At 37.8% G+C, this 18,136-nt stretch overlaps 1 protein-coding gene across 4 annotated transcripts in view; it reads left to right on the top strand.

Annotated features, from left to right (window-relative positions):
• Window positions 1-2,276: 2,276 nt before the first annotated feature.
• The window catches only part of LOC121855569 (protein YIF1B-A-like), a 42,190-nt gene continuing 26,330 nt past the window's right edge, over window positions 2,277-18,136 (top strand). The window contains exons 1-4 of one of the 4 annotated variants that reach the window (XM_042350572.1): window positions 2,318-2,369; window positions 9,979-10,036; window positions 10,158-10,319; window positions 17,681-17,790. In XM_042350572.1, coding sequence (XP_042206506.1) covers window positions 10,214-10,319; window positions 17,681-17,790 — 216 coding nt within the window. In that variant the 5' untranslated portion in view covers window positions 2,318-2,369; window positions 9,979-10,036; window positions 10,158-10,213. Of the gene's footprint in view, window positions 2,449-9,978; window positions 10,037-10,157; window positions 10,320-17,680; window positions 17,791-18,136 lie in introns of all 4 variants that reach the window. The other 3 variants (XM_042350571.1, XM_042350570.1, XM_042350569.1) reach the window with 3 other exon arrangements.

Consider the following 18,136-nt stretch of genomic DNA (forward strand, 5'->3'; position numbering starts at 1 on the left):
GTTTCGTAGTAGATGTTCCATCGCTGCATCTCTGATAATACTCTCAAGTACTTTACATATTATGCTGGTCAGGCTCACCGGTCTATAGTTGTTCGTGGAGTGACTATCGCCCTTCTTGAAGATAGGACTCACATAAGCCACTTTCCATTCACTGGGGACCATTTGTTCATCCAGGCATTTACAAAACAGAATCTTCAGGGGCTCTGCAAGCTCGTTGCACAGCTCTCTTAGCACTCTAGGATGCACCATGTCAGGTCCGGGACTCTTATGGACCTTTAGCCTGGACAGTTTATTTCTAATACCCTCTTCTGTGAACACAATGTGGGTCAGTGCTGTGTCGAACCGTCTGTCCTCAAACGCAGGAAGGTTAGTTGCATCCTCTCTTGTGAACACTGAGGAAAAGAAGCTGTTCAATGCCTCAGCTTTATCCTGGTCAGAATCTGCGTAACTACCAACTTCAAGCCTCAGGTCTGATACTCCTACTCGCGTTTTCAATTTCGACTTTGCATAGCGGTAAAACGCCTTTGGGTTTGACTTGACCTCGCGTGCAACCAGCCTCTGGAACTCCTTTTCAGCCCTCCTACACTCTATCTTTCCTTGGTTTCTGGCTCTTGCATAGACCCTCCTGTCTTGCTCATCGTTTGACCCAACCCACGTCTTGAATTTCTGGGTTTTCTTCTTAATTTTGTCGACCGCCGCATGGTTCATGTGTAGGGATCCCCTCGTATTCCTAGAAGCACTGGGTTTGGTCTTGGGTATATATTTATCGATCAAATGGGTCATTTTACTAGTTATGATATTCAGCGTAGTGTCTGCGTTCTTGTACCTTAATAAGTCAGGCCAGTTAATACCCCTCATCTCTTCCCTCATCCCATTGTAATTTCCCTTGTAATATTTGCACCTTGGCCTGGCCTTATCTTGAACTAGGTAACAGTTAAATCTGAATGACAACACTGTATGGTGACTGGTGCCAACTGGGGCAAGGTGTTCCAGTTTGGCCACCATACCCTCCTCGTTTGTTATGATGAGGTCAAGTGGCTTGGGTGTTTGCTCCCCTCTGTAATGTGTTGGGTCTCTCACATGTTGGCAAGTACTGGTTCCAGAATGTATCTACCTGCGTCACTGTTGGTCAAATCTGGTCTTGAATGAGCTCACACTGGCTAAATATCTCAAGTGTGACTTATTTCATGACAGTAGATATTTTGCTAAGCACTGGCTGTACTGTTTATAATATATAACAAGTTGTTTCTAATGCTCTGGAATAAAGCCACTATGCTGCTCTGTATAGCATAAACTAGTTAGATTCAGATTTCAGATTTGCCCCCGAGGGGGCTAGTTTATTGGGCACCCCCTTACATCCTGTGCAAGGTGAAGCGCAGAAGCGTTTACAGCGCCCAACAGGGAAGTATGAAAAGTTCATACTTGCCTTTATGACTCGTACATTAAGGGCGTAAAAGCCTGAAGGGTCATAGGTTTTGTCAAGTTACATAAAGTGAGAGAATGATGAGTGTGTGGGGGGAAAGTTCCCGGTACATTTCATCTGTTTATGGCAAAGAGTGGCAGGTCCCTAATAATGTCAAATGCCAGGCCTGTGACTAGGAGGAGGGATATCTGGTCTGGGAGGGAAGAGGTGTTGGTAACGGCTGGGGACCTATAGGAGGAGGTCATAGGGCAAGTGAGGATGTAGTGAGAGAGGGTGTGAGAGTCGGGTTGGCCACAAAGTTTACAAACAGTGCGGTGAGGCTCAGGGTTGCCAATGTACTCCCATAGGTACCTGTACCCTAGGCGCAGTCTCATGTATATAAGCTGTTGAGATCGAGTCAGGGATTGATATTCTTTGTAGTGGCAGTTGTCGTCACCGGTTACAGCGTCATAGTGGCATAGTGTGATGCTACCCCGTTGTTTCAGGTAGCATAAACTAGTGAGAAAACGAGTAGTTATTTGAATATTTGGACCTACAGGCGCACACCCAATAATCTAATTAAAACAAAGAATATTAAATAAATGATATTCACTATTAATAGTACACGAATTCGAATGGTCTATGAAAATCCAATTGAAATAAGAATTCCCAGTTCATCAGTCTTTTCCAAAATCTTGCAGCTTGCCCCTTTAAATTTGCCGCCACGAGAAGGTCTTTAAATAAAATCTTTTACGAGTTTCACAGCATCTTGAACATGAAAAATTATAACTGTACTTGTGAAAAAATATTAATATCAATGAAAAAAAAATATGTTTTAGAGATGTAAGTGGAATAATATTAATTTCTCATTTGATTGTTATTTTCAAGCCAGTGTGTGTGTTGGCAGTGGTGGTGAGTAGATGGTTGTCAACATCAGCTGGCCGGGTCATCCTTTATCCTGTTTAGTGTGAGTTACGGCATTTTCCTGGGGGTTACGGTGTTGGACAAAATGGACTACTCGATAGCAGGAGGGAGGCAGCGTAAGTGTACGTACAAAGAGGCGCATGACCTGCCTGTTGCAGCAGATGGCTCCTACCTACCCCGCACTCCCTTTACCCTAACCTGCCTAGTAAAAATAAAAAGGGTATAATCCTCTCCTCTTTAGATCTTCAATATAATCTTCACGTAGAGAAACACACTGTAATATCTATGAATTATATTGTAATAGAATGTAATACAAGTAGATTATAAAGGTAATGTGTAGTGTATTGTAGATGGTGTTATCTGAGCTGGTAAGTTCACTCGTATTATGTAACTGATTGTAGTAGTAAAACACTGTAACTTATGGTGACTGTTTAGTAGTTGCCACTTATAAAAAAGAAGGTGGGCACTGGGAGGCTTTATTCAACTTAGTGCAGCATCAGTATCCATAGATGTGTAATAAACAGAATAAACAGAAATTACAAATTAAGATTGATTAATCTTAAGTAACAGAATTAGCTGAAGAAAAATAAACATAGGTTATTATTCGGCTTAGCACATTTTCAAATCGCATAGAAGCACCTACTTTTCGGCAATTTCTACCTAATATATACATTCCTCAACCCTCGAACCTTTTTGGAAACGTGTTTCTTTCAGAAAATTCGCATAAGTGAGTCACGCTTAAGAAATTGATCAATAAATCTCCACCCGCCATTTCTTGTCCCACCGCGAGCTGTCTGGAGCCGTGAGGCATGTCACACTGCCTGCCACCTGCAGGGGTGAGGTTAGCTTAGGTTAGGTTAATTTAATTTAGTCAAAGCTAGGGGTCTAGATGTTTGGTTTCTGATGTATATGGATGTATTTTGTTCATATCTCACCTTCGTTTTTGATGGAAAATAGCCGTTTTTTATCAAGGATGACTTGCATCTCTTTTCAAAAACGACGCATTTCCCATGGAAACAAAGGTCAGATCTGGGTAATATTTCGTTAACCACCCATCACCTTTTTTTCACATGAAAAATGTACTTTTTGCTAGTTTTCTTGCCGTTTTAGATGATTATCTTTGGGGCAAATCACTTTTTTTTTTCTTTTATTAGTTATTCCCCCCCCTTCCACCCCAACAATGTAGGGGGCCACGTTGGGAATGCAGGGTTTGGGGGTAGGGGGTGCTGAAAACGAGTGATTTTCACCAAAAATAAATGTCAGAATCATTTAAAACACCAAGAAAAATAGCACAAAAAAAATTTCAGAAGAAAGGTAAAAACTAAACAAGGTCTATGCACTAACCTAACAGGCCACATCCTACAGATGCACAGTGTTATGTAATTTCCATCCATAACATCAAGTTGGGACTTAGAAAAATTTGTGATTCTTACAACAAATATATCGTGGATATTGCGTTTATTTTTGGAATGTCCCGCTAAATACACATACATATATTCTTTTGTTTCTCGAAGAGATCTAATAAATGGTAAGAGAAAAATTAAAAAAAAAATGTGATGGGTGGTTAACGAAAATGATACAGATCTGAACAAAACACATCAAAATACAACAGAAATCAAACTTCTCGTTAAACTATTCGAGGGTGTGTTAAAACGAATAATGGGTCCGACTAATTACCCAAATGAACCCAAATGTACCCAAATGTAGCCGCAATGAAGTCAAATAATGGTCCTACATGAATAAATAGGACTGCCAATCACTTCTCGACTAGAATTTGGTGTCACAGTCACAAAAAATTGGAAAACTTAATTTAATGTGAGTTAATAGATCGCGTGCATGTACCTAACCTGACCTAATCTAACTCAGATTAAATTAAGTTTATTAATTTTTTGTGACTTTATGACACCAAATACTAATCGAGAAGTGATTCACAGCCTGATTTACGCTTGTATGACCATAATTTGACTTCATTGTGGCTACATTTGGGTTCATTTGGGTAATTAGTGGGACCGCGAATAATTACCCAGACATGACATAACATAAGAAATATAAGAGAACTTCAAACAATATAATCTAGAGCACAACCAACCAAGGTGACTTTCTGCCTCATTTACACACAATTGCAGGGTCTCAATTGTTTCTGTTACCATTGACAGCACAACATACATATTGTATATTGTTTCTCGCTCTTGATCGTTTTTTTCATTTTTGTATTTCTTTATTATTATTATTATTATTATTGTTGCAGTGTGATTATTATCATCATTATTATTTTATTATTTTTATTTTTGTATTTTTTATTATAAATTTTACATACCCCGTATCTGAATTATTATTATTATTATTATTTTTATTTTTATTTTTATTATTACCGGTAGTATATTTTCGCCCCCCAGGCCCTGATGTGGGTCAGTGACCTGTGCCCGGGTGGGCTAATCCCCGTAAAAAAAAATGAGAAAAACACACAACACATGAGCCACCACCTACTGTAATTACCTTTTGAAAAAGGGTTTTCATAGTGTAAATCATCATGTTAAATACAAATATGACCTTCATTGCCGTCAGAAATAAGCAGTACGTAGTTGAGGTATTGAAAAATAAGTGGAAGGTCAAACAATGGAAAAACCTCAAAATCTAAAAAAATCTAACCTAACCTAACCTTCCTAGTGTGTAAGAAACTTACCCAAAGTAAGAGATACAGGGGGATAGAGTGATGTGACTTGAATGAGGAGCTGGTCCTTATACTTGTATAATATGGAGTTAAATATTTCCTCTTTTCATGGTCTGAAGCAATTTTTATGAAAGTTGCACATAATATAGCAGCTGCTTTACAAAACACATTAACTACACCAATACCACCTTGTTTGACAGGTAAATACAGAGTTTGTCTTTTAATTGGCTGATACATACCACTCCATATGTATTTAAAAATACATGATTCAATTTTCTGTGAGTACATTTTATTTAATGGAAATGTATGGGATAGGTACCATACCTTGGACAAAACTTTTGAGTTCACAATAATTGCTTTTTGGTACAAGGATAATTTTCTTTTTGATAAACAATTTACAGTAATGCTGATATTTTCCAAGATTTTGTTCCAATTCATATTAACAGTGTGTTCGTAATTTTCATAATATATAGTGCCTAAAATTCTGGAATATTCTGCTGATCTCATCCACAGCACAGGCCATAAATCTCTCTTCTTCCACTCACCCAAGCCCATAATACTTGTTTTATATTTGTTTAATTTAGCACCTGTTGCTGCTTCAAACCTTTCTATTTCTCTGCTAACCTCAATTATGGACTGGTTAGTGACAACAAAGAAATTGTAGAATCATCAGCATATCCCAGTCTGGGAATTTTTATGTTGTTTGGTATCACTCAGCTTTTTGACACATAAAAGTTGGTGTGTTGCTCCTTTGGGGAGATGATTTTTTCATTTCTGGGATTTACCAGTTTGAAAAACTTCATGACAACAAAAATATCCCCAAGGATTCCTGTAAAGCTGTTTACTTCCAAAATGATAAATGGTTGGTGAGAGAAATCTCAACTTGCATTACAAAAACTCAGACTTTTATCATGTGTCAAAAAGCTACAAAATGGATTTCTCACCAACCATTTATCACAGTGTACAAAAATTAAAGTTAGATTTCTCTCACCAACTTTTATTGTGTCTGGATTTTTCTCACCAACTTTTATCATTATACAGCTGAGTTTTTTATAATGATATAATGTATAATTTACAGTTTCATTCAACCTGAGTTTAGAACAATATACAGCTAGACCCCGACTTACGACGGGGTTAGGGACCCAAATCCAGGTCGTAAGTCCGACAAAAAAAAAAAAAATAAATAAATAGAAAATCTACAATGAAATACAGTACAGTAAAAGTAATAAATAATGAGGAATGGATACAGTGTGACTGAGCACTTACCTTTAATGTAGTCACTTGAATGCACATGGGGCCCCCATAATTTTCTAATTATACATGGAGACTACATTAACTGGAAACGTTTTGGTATAGAAAATGCGTGTGTCATTTGGAAAAAAAAAGCGTTCCCTAGTCCCACCCAGTAGGTCGAGGGTTCGATTCCTTGCTGGTGAGGTCGTTGATTATATGTTCAAAGTCTGCGTGTTATATGGACTAAAAATGAAGTATATATATGTACCTCGCGTTTCATATACCAGCTGGATTCGGTAAAATGCTACTGACACCACATAAGAGGCACGGGCAGTTTCCCAATGAGGTTCACGGCGCCATCAGCTCGATGAATAGGCTTTGTGTGAAATATAACAGAGTCTAGAACTGCTTTTAGTGTCCTTGTGGCCTAGCCGGTAAGCGTTCCCTAGTCCCACCCAGTAGGTCGAGGGTTCGATTCTTGTCCACGTGTTATATGGACTAAAAATGAAGTATATATATATATATATATATATATATATATATATATATATATATATATATATATATATATATATATATATATATATACATACATACATACATACATACATACATAAAGTATATATATCACACACACACATACAGTCGGCCCTTAACATACGCTGGGGTTAGGTAACAGAGATACCCGTGAATGTTAAAAATCCGTGTACTATTGCTAACCCCCCCCCCTAAAAAATCCCTGGCCCCCCATGTCCTTATTTACCGTATATACCTGTGTATAGTTTGAGTTTTTAAGACCAAATTATTTGACAAAAATTGGGGGTCGACCTCTAAACGGGTAATAGTTTCGTTAGGTTGAAAAATATTTACCAGTAACTACCAGTAAACAATGGAAACGACCCACCAACGCACCATCAGCTGTGAGTGTCGGTACAGTCGCCAGGGCAGATCTCTTGCGTCATCATAGCTAGCCCAAAGTAGCCAAATGCATGGTATGGTATACACAGGACGATGTAAAACATAAAGTATTCATTTTTTAAAGTTTATTTATAGATACTGTCCATAAATTTTTGTTCATTACATTTGAAACATCAATCTTTGTTAATTAAATTTGATACAAAAGAAAACTACGATACCGCATTTTCATTAAAATATTACATCACAAGTATATTTTACCTTAACTGTGACTGAATGAATATATTCTCAGAAATAAATATGGAAATGTAATATTTTGGCTGAAATGACGTACATATTACTGTACAATGGAAAGTGGGATAAAATTATGAAAACAATGACTTTCGCTTTCTTTCGTTGTTCAAAAGATTTTACCGTAATCGCTTTTCGAATGGTTTTCAGTTAAAAAACTGTTGTACTGTACTCGTACTGTATTACAATAATAATCTATCTTATCATTAGCCTTATAATCCCACAACTGAAAACCATTCGAAAAGCTATTACGGCAACATCTTTTGAACGAAAGAAAGAGAGAGAGTCATTGCTTGCGTCACAAGTTTATCCCACTTTCCACTGTAATACGTACATCATTTCAGCAAAAATATTACATTTCTATGTTCTCAGAAATAAATCTTAGTTTTGTTGAAACGTAATGTACAGTATTTAATATTAAAATGCAAAAATAGCTATAAAAACAATTAATACACCCGAAATATATTGGCTGGCATCTCCACTCGTCCCTGCTCCTGCGTCCAAGGTCACCTCACCACTCCTCCCAACTCGCTCCCTCCCCTCCCTCCGCACCGTCACTACTGCCGACAACAAACACAAATGCTTTGTGAATAACTGCACCTCCACTTCCTATGTACAGCACTTGTACTGAACTGTACTGTGCTGTGCATTTTTACAAACAATAAACATGGCAAGAAAAGATATTAAAAAAAGAGATAAGAATTTCACTTTACTGTACCGTACCTCTCCTCGGCGACAGGGCGGGGATCATCGGGCTCATCGCCACTCAATTCCATAACAGGTGGTGAAGTGGGGGCGACTGTGGGTTCAGCTGCTTCCTCACTGTCGCCAGTGATTGATGGTGTTAAATCTCTCCTTCGGTGATCAAAGAACATGGTGATGGGGAGTTGTCGTCTCTTTCTTTCATTTCTTCCATGAAGTTTTTGTATGGAGCGAAAACGTCATCCATCCCTCGCATGAATTTCAGGGCGCGCACCATGGAGGGGTCCATACTATAGGCCAGGTTTTTCAGTGCCTCAATATTCCTGGTCATCTCCCCCAACTTCTCCAACGTTATTTCTTGGTGCTCTTCCTCATCCTCTTTCCCTTTCGCTTCCTCTTCCTTGCCTGAGTCTACTAACTCCTGTAGATTCTCCTCGGTCAGCTCAGTGTCGTGCTCTTCAATTAGCTCCCTAATCTCGTCCTCTGCCATGTCCCGGAAGCCTTCAGCAGCCACTATCCTTGACAGTGCCAGGGTCTTTCTGAATATTTTCATTAAAACCCATCAAAATCATTTTCCTTGTCATCGTCTTAAGCACCAAACAGCTCCTCCCAGTCTTCTCCTTGAACAGGGCTAGAGGGTACGTGTTTTTCGAATCGTTTTAAATTAAAAAAATGTTACAGCACATGCATATTTTACCTAAACTGTGCCTGAATGAATATATTCTCAGAGATAAATAGTAGTTTTGCTGAAACGTGATGTATTTCAATGTAAAATAGGATAAAATACATGACGAAAACAAAAGACTTTACCTAACCTTCGAATGTTCAAGAGATGTTACTCGTTTTTTTAATAGTTTTCGGTTAAAATACTGTTATATTACAATGATATTATATTCATACTGTGCTTGATATACTACATTCACGGAAATGTAATATTTTTGCTGAAATGACGTACGTATTACAGTGGAAAGTGACGAAAACAATGACTTTCGCTTTCTTTCGTTCAAAAGATGTTACCGTAATCGCTTTTCGAATGGTTTTCAGTTAAAAAAACTGTTGCATCACAAGTGAATTAGGATAGAATATTATTGTAATACAACAGTTTTTTAACTGAAAACCATTCGAAAAGCGATTACGGTAACATCTTTTGAACGAAAGAAAGCGAGTCATTGCTTTCGTCACTTTCCACTGTAATACGTACGTCATTTCAGCAAAATATTACATTTCCATATTCTCAGAAATAAATAGTAGTTTTGCTGAAACGTAATGCATTTCAATGTAAATTAGGATAAACTACATGAAAACAAAAGACTTTACCTAGCCTTCCGATGTTCAAGATATGTTACTCGTTTTTTTAGTAGTTTTCGGTTAAAATACTCTTATATTAGTGATATTCTATTCATACTGTGCTTGATATAATACATTCACGGAAATGTAATATTTTTGCAACTACAATGCTGATGTCAACACAAGCGTGGTTACAGCGAGACTGACTGAGTGAGGGAGAGCTATGCGTGTGTGTGTGAGGTTGCGGGAGCGGGCGGTGTCCCGTGTTCGGTGCGCGAGTTGAATGGCGCGCGATTTGAATGTACTTCAATTACTTCAATGTACAGAATATTCCTCCGGCGGGGCAATCCGCGTATTTGCGAATCCGTGAATGCTAAACCCGCGTATGTGAAGGGCCGACTGTGTGTGTGTGTGTATGTATATATATATATATATATATATATATATATATATATATATATATATATATATATATATATATATATATATATATATATATATATATATATATATATATATATATATATAATTTTTTTTTTTTTTCTAAGCTCAGGTTGAATGATCCAGCATTCTTAAATACTGTACTGTGGTTACTGCCTCACTCCATACAGGTATAGTCTACCTCTCCCCTTTCTACCATCAAATGTATTATAGTGTACTATAATGTATTACAGTATTAATGTTCTTTGTCAAATAATATATATTTTTTCTTTTTCCCCATGTTTATTTTAGCTCGTGGTCGAAGAGTAGCAAGTGACAACCCATCGTCAACTTTAGGTGGAGGAGACATGCAAGAAAATATGTATGATCAGTACGGGCAACCTCGGCAACAACAGGCACCGCCCCAACTCTTTGAAGATACAAGTGGGCAAAATTATGACTATGGAAACCAAGGTAACAAGTTCAGTACACTGTTTTAATTTATGAGATATTGTAACCAAGGACAGTACATACAGTAAATGAATTGTAGATGATGTTTTGAGGGGATTGGGTATCTATCGTTTGTTTTATACGATTGTGTAATTGGTTCATATTTTTACATAGAATTTGTTAGGTTTCAATTACAAATTAGAGAACCTTACTACCACTCCTGTTGTTGTCAGTACAGTACAGTATTTACTTCTGGGTTTTTATACTCGGGTTAAGGAATAATGTTTCTTTAGTTACGGAGATGGCCGAGGAAAATTTGTACTTTAGTTGGATTTTGTTCTGGTCAGTGGTACTGTACTGTTAATTTGTTGTTATATTATAATCTTCATGATTAATTAACTGATTACAAAATTGTGGTTAGTGATGTAGGCTGGTCAGTAAGTTAGCCCTCCTTAGCATTGCTTTGATTAAGTTTCCATAATGAGAGGTTGATGTATTCATTTAAAAAGATTTAATGGTAATTATGAGATCGTCACTGGCAGTCCTATTATGTTCAGGAAATAAACAAAGGAATAAGTTTTTACGTGCATAGAGATTCCATAATACATTTTCAGTAACTCTGGATGAAAAAAATTTTCTTGTGAATATTAAAATGACTCCACACTGTACCACATGTGGTATATTGGGAGTAAGAATGAAATTAAGCACAGTACAAGGGGTCCCCGGGCTCTGAATGAGTTCCGTTTCTGAGGATGTCCTTAAGTCGGAAATGTACGTAAGTCGGAACACATACCATATGTGCACTACTGGGGGTCCCCGACTTACAAACATCCAACTTACGAATGCCCGCCAATACAAACGGGGTTAAACTTGAAATTTACAGAACAGCATGCCCTTAAAATTCTCGGGGTTAGGTTCTCAAAATGGCCGCGAATAGTCAAATCTGTGAATAACATTTACTGACCAAGGGAGGAGGGTACATTTTCACCCGTGTGCAAAGAAATGTATACAGTATTTCCTTTATGTATTTGCCCTTAGGACAATTATTTCTTCTACCTGTATTATAATGCTGGTATGTGTTTGTGTGTGTGTGTAGACACACATACACGAAACACATACAAATACTGAAAGTAATAATGGGAAAATCCTCTCACGAATAATCAGAAACAAGACAACAAAATGTATTAAAAATGTTAGGGTCTATCCTCAAGTTAACTCTGTGCTTTGTTGTAACTTTAATAACAAATACAATTTTGTTTTGTTTCTGATTACTTGTGAGAGGATTTTCCCATTATTACTTATTTGTATGTATTTTGTGTGTGTGTCTACACACACACATAAACAATACAGGTAAAAGAAATTACAGTGATATCTCCGTTAGCCAGAATCCCTCAAACACGGAACTCTCCGATAGCCGGAATTGAAATTTTCCCAGGGGCACATTTTTGGAAAATTCCGAGAAAATTATCCTGATACCCGGAAAATTCTGGGGATGAGGGAATTTTTTTCCGGGTTCGAGAGATGATGTAATGGGCAATTTCTGGAACTTCCGTTACCCGGAAAATTCCAGGGATGAGAGATATTTTTCTTGGTTCCAGAGAAGATGTGATGGGTAATTTCTGGAATTTCTGAGAAAATTTTTCTGTTACCCGGAAAATGACCTGGGATGAGGGATTTTTTTCCCGGCTTTGAGAGAGTCGTCTCGTTACCCGGAAATCACTCATTCCCGGAAGTGCTCTGCGCCAATTGTTCTGGCTAACGGAGATATCACTGTACTGTCTAGAACAAATGGCTCCCTGTCCCGGCTGTGAAATTACCAGCTACTTTAAAACTACTCTTAGACATTCTTGGGTACATCCAGCGTGTCATCCGTGAATAATCGAGGTCCGCGAATTTTAAGGGCATGCTGTATTTTATTTACCCGATGACTTATTTTTTTACTTTCATTTCCTATATTTTGTCATTTTATTTCTTACGTTGTCTTAAATTAAGTGATTTTAGATGTATATAAGGACTTAGGCTATGATATAGTGGGATTTTCAACATTGTTCTGTAAGTACGGTATGCACATCACATGTGTTCCGACTTACGTACAAATCCGACTTAAGAACGTCCTCAGGAACGGAACCTGTAAGTAACCCGGGGACCCCCTGTATATCATAGCCTAAGTCCTTTTATACATCTCAAATCAATAATTTAAGAGAAAAGAAGAAATTGAATGACAAAATACAGTAAAGGAATCTCGAAATTAAAGTTTAAAACTTAATTTGAAACCTGGGACTGGCTTGGATGTGGAGATGGGCATTTATAGGAGTGACAGAGGCTTTATTGGGATGATTAAACTGAAACTTTCTTCTTTTTTGTCATAAATCTTTCTGTAGCATCGTAGACATTCGGTTATACTTCTGTGAATCTTGGTGAATCTTTGATGTGCTGATATCTTGCTGTTAAAATTTAAACAATCCTTCTCCAATAAGCTTAAAACCGCCTGCCATTTCTTTTGTAACGAGTCGCTTTGGTTCTGGAGTTTGAGCTTCCTCTACATCCTCTGACAAAATTTGCTTCTCCAGTTCAATCAGGTCCTCATTGCTTAATTATTCAGCATGAGACTCAAGCAACTGTGTGACATCATCCTCCTGAATATCAAGCTGGAGTTGATTCCCAAGGTCTACCACTTTCTGTGTCACTTCCCCAACATCATTTTCAAAGCCCCGAAATTGGGAACAAACTGTGGGCAGTGTTTTTTTCAAACACTCTATTTGCCCTTGCCTTGAACTGATTAAACCAGCTCCTACTTGCAACAAAATCTTCCCCATCACTTTCACCAACACATTTAGCCTTCACGTCAGCGTGCAAGCTTCTCGCTTTTTCTTGAATCAAGGTTAGTCTTACGAAGCAAATGCCGTTGATTTTGATCTTCTACCCATATCACTAACAATCTTTTCATTTCAATTAACAATCCATTTCTTTGTTTTGTTACAGTTGAGTGCATTGGTGTAGATCCTTTTACATATTCAAGAATTTTCTGTTTGTCTTTCAAAATTGTTCCGATCGTTGACAGACTGAAGCCCAACGCTTTACAAACGACTGAGGGTGTTTAGTCTTTTTCAGAAAGTTTAATTACATCAACTTTTACTTCCATTGTACAGTAATTTCCATTTCTTGGATGCATTTGCATCAGGTTTGCACTTGGGAGCCATGATGAGGGCAGAAAAAGAGTTAATAAGCAAAAAACAACAGTTTGTACTTGATCACGCAGGTTATTGTGGTGAGGGTAAAGTCTACTGACACTCCTTCAAGGCGTGTGGCTGGATGATGCATCACTCTCCACCCGCCACTCCACCTTGCCTGTACGCCACGCAAACTACCGTATTTTATGGCTTATAAGACGCACTGCCATATAAGATGCATGGCCATATAAGATGCATGGCCATATAAGATGCATGGCCATATAAGATGCATGGCCATATAAGACGCACTGCCATATAAGACGCATGGCCATATAAGATGCATGGCCATATAAGATGCATGGCCATATAAGATGCATGGCCATATAAGAGATGCATGGCCATATAAGATGCATGGCCATATAAGATGCATGGCCATATAAGACGCACTGCCATATAAGACGCATGGCCATATAAGATGCATGGCCATATAAGATGCATGGCCATATAAGATGCATGGCCATATAAGATGCATGGCCATACACTACCATATAAGGCAGCATGGCCATATAAGATGCATGGCCATATAAGATGCATAGCCATATAAGATCACATGGCCATATAAGATGCATATTATATAGATGCATGGCCATATAAGACCTTACTGCCATATAAGGCGCATGGCCATATAAGATACATATTACATATAAGATACATGTGCATATAAGATGCATGTGCATATAAGATGCATGTATATAAGATGCATAGCCATATAAGGCGCACTAACCATATAGGCATGGCCATATAAGATGCATGGCCATATAAGATGCGTAACCATATAAATGCATAGCCATATAAGATGCATGGCCATATAAGATGCATGTATATAAGACGCACTGCCATATAAAGCGCGTAGCCATATAAGATGCGCCAGCCCGTATAAGATGCATGTAGCCATATAAGATGCATGGCCATATAAGATGCATGGCCATATAAGATGCGTAGCCGCCGTAAGACCTGCCATATAAGACGCATGGCCATATAAGATGCATAGCCATATAAGACGCATGGCCATATGAATGCGCCATATAAGACGCATGGCCATATAAGATGCATGGCCATATAAGACGCATGGCCATATAAGATACGCCAGCCATATAAGACGCCGCCAGCCATATAAGATGCATAGCCATATAAGACGCATGGCCATATAAGACGCACCCATGGCCATATAAGACCTTATAGCCATATAAAAGATGCATGGCCATATAAGACGCATGGCCATATAAGATGCATAGCCATATAAGACGCATGGCCATATAAGATGCATGGCCATATAAGACGCATGGCCATATAAGATGCATGGCCATATAAGACGCATGGCCATATAAGATGCATGGCCATATAAGACGCATGGCCATATAAGATGCATGGCCATATAAGACGCATGGCCATATAAGATGCATGGCCATATAAGACGCATGGCCATATAAGATGCATGGCCATATAAGACGCATGGCCATATAAGACGCATGGCCATATAAGACGCATGGCCATATAAGATGCATGGCCATATAAGACCGCATAGCCATATAAGATGCATGGCCATATATAAGACCCTTTATGGCCATATAAGATGCATGGCCATATAAAGATGCACATGGCCATATAAGACACATGGCCATATAAGACACATGGCCATATAAGTTGCATGGCCATATAAGATGCATGGCCATATAAGATGCATGGCCATATAAGATGCATGGCCATATAAGACGCATGGTCATATAAGATGCATGGCCATATAAGACGCATGGCCATATAAGACGCATGGCCATATAAGATGCATGGCCATATAAGATGCATGGCCATATAAGATGCATGGCCATATAAGACGCATGGCCATATAAGACGCATGGCCATATAAGATGCATGGCCATATAAGATGCATGGCCATATAAGATGCATGGCCATATAAGATGCATGGCCATATAAGACGCATGGTCATATAAGACGCGCCCCCCATTTTAGCAGGGAGTATTTAGGAAAAAACTTTTGTGTGTATTTCCTTCCTGTTGCCATAGTTTTTTTTAACAATACTTGTATATACACTACCAATAAGTGTGAGGAATAAACAAAAATATCAATAAATAGCTGTAAGTTACAAAAAAAAATACTGTATTGCGAAACCAGTAAACAAAAGACAAACGAAAGTTTAGCACAGTTGCCATTTGCATATACAGTATATCTGTACTCCCTGTTTACCATAGCAATGGCGACGCTACCTCCGCCGATTATCTAGCAACTCCCCACCAGCAACTGCCTAGCCATCCTCCTGCTTCCCTACTAACCCAGCTAACTCGTGTGCAAAGAAATGTACATTCATTTTATGTGTTTGCTCTTAGGACAATTATTTCTTTTACTTTTTTCATAATATGTCTGTAGAAGGGTGTGTCCATATACAGTGAGTTCTGCTACAACGCGTGTTTTGATAACGCGAATTTGCTCTAACGCGATTTATGAATTAGGAACGATATTTGTATAACGCGAACGCTTGTTTGCTATAACGCGATTTTTGCTTACTATTTCTCCAATTTTGTGGTACAGTGGGGTATGCTATAACGAATCTAATTGGTTCTAGAACCTTGTTTGTTATAGCATTCGTTCGTTATAGGATTAATCCGTTCCAGGCCCCCAAATACAACCACTTAACACTGAAAAATATAATATAAAATTGTAAAAATTGTAAAAAAGTGCATAAATATGCATCTAAACCCCTGAAATAAAGAAGATCATTAATATTTGTAATAAAAAAACAATAAATTAGAAAAAGAAAAAATTAAATAATGTTCGTTGTAGGAGTTTCGTTCGTTATAGCATTCTCAATTTTATAGGTGAAACCGTTCGTTATAGGAATATTCGTAGTAGGATCCATTCGTTATAGCATACCCCACTGTATTAACTGTGAATATAGTTAAGAAGAATATCAACAAGAAGCGTTCTGGTGATAGAATTCCCGGTGATGATCGTAAAAGAAAGGATATAACACTTGAAGAGAAGCTCGGTGTTATCAACCTCAAAATCACCCTTCTCCCTCATCAAGTTATATTCATATTTTTTCAAGGTAAAGTGTTACATTTACTGTATGATTTCATTATTAGATATGAATGTAACATTTATTTAGACTGTGCTATCCTTTGTGTTAGGCTAACTACTAAATTTTTTTCGATTTCGAGTAGTAATCTGCACCTAACCCTATTTTCTCCATAAGCCCTGTTATTTCTATTACGCGATTTTCTATAACACGATATTTTACAAGAACACAATTATCGCGTTATAGCAGAACTACCTGTATGTCAGTAAAAGTAAATGAAGAAAGTTACGTATATCTACCCAAAATTATGAGTTGTAAAACAACAGCCTGGCCCAGTAGCCTGTTGGTTATGGTGACGACTCTAACCTGGCTACAATGCTGCCAGCGATGTTAACAGATGTAAATGTGAAAAGAAAGTTATCTGTAAATCTTCATTTGTTTCAGGTATTTATAGATTAAAAAATAAATGTTGCAGGTATGGCATTAATTGATTGTAATGCTTGTAAGAGTTTAGAAATGGTTATTGCTTAGTTACCTCTGAAGAGTTGGGTGTCTTCCGTATGGATGTTAATTGTCTCAGGTTATCATCATTAGTACACTACAGAGAAGTAACAGATGACCTTTTATATTTACCATAATTATTTTTTAATTAATTAAAATAATAATACCTGTGATGTTTAAGTAAGCAATAACATATTTTTAATTTTAGAGTTGGGTTAGGTAGAATTTAGCCTGCTGGAGACAGCAATGGGGGGAACATCAGCTTGGGGGAGACTGCAACTTCACATATAGCATGCAGGCTGATATTTTTAGCCATTTTTCGGACAAAAAAAATGTCTTGTCTTGTAAAATACGGCTGTTCTCGTACGTAAATTCTACGAACCAGTTGTACTTATATTGGATTCTTAAAATAATTGACCTTATGGAACCTCATTCATTTTGGCGGGTGTTCGTAAGTCGGGGACCCAATGTATGTGAAATAACCTTTTGGTAATAAATATGTTCATGTTAAATATTTGAGGGGTAGCAAATTATTAGTTGACTTTCTCACCCACTTCCATTGATGCAGTTTATGTCCCATTCTTGGTGACTCCTATATTTATATGGACAGTACACCTTTACAGGATATGGTGGCATGAACTATGGGTACCCACCTCCTGGACAACCAAACCAGGGGGCTAGTGGAGGCTATGGAGCCTACCCAGGAGCTATTCCAGGACCACAGATATTCCAAGTCAGTACAGTATTTATTTTATTTATACATTATATTGATTTATTCAGTTTTAATGTTAATACTGTGGGATCATCAGGAAAAATTAATCTATACAGTATGAGTATTGTCTTTATATAGAGTATGTTCTGTAATATCCTAAATAAAATGGACCTCTTTATTACTGGATGTAGTGGTAAGAGTTGAAAGCAAGAGATTAGAGAGAGGACTACAAGTTTGGTGAAAAATAATGATGGGTACTTATGGAATGTGAGTCAGCTGGTGTTTCCTGATACTTGTGCTGAAGTGGGAAAATTAGATGAAAACCTGTAATTATCTGGTGGTTGATGTGTTAACAAAGGGAATAATG

The sequence above is a fragment of the Homarus americanus genome, unplaced genomic scaffold (genome assembly GCF_018991925.1).
Source record: "Homarus americanus isolate GMGI-L3 unplaced genomic scaffold, GMGI_Hamer_2.0 scaffold48406, whole genome shotgun sequence".
Taxonomy (NCBI): domain Eukaryota; kingdom Metazoa; phylum Arthropoda; class Malacostraca; order Decapoda; family Nephropidae; genus Homarus; species Homarus americanus.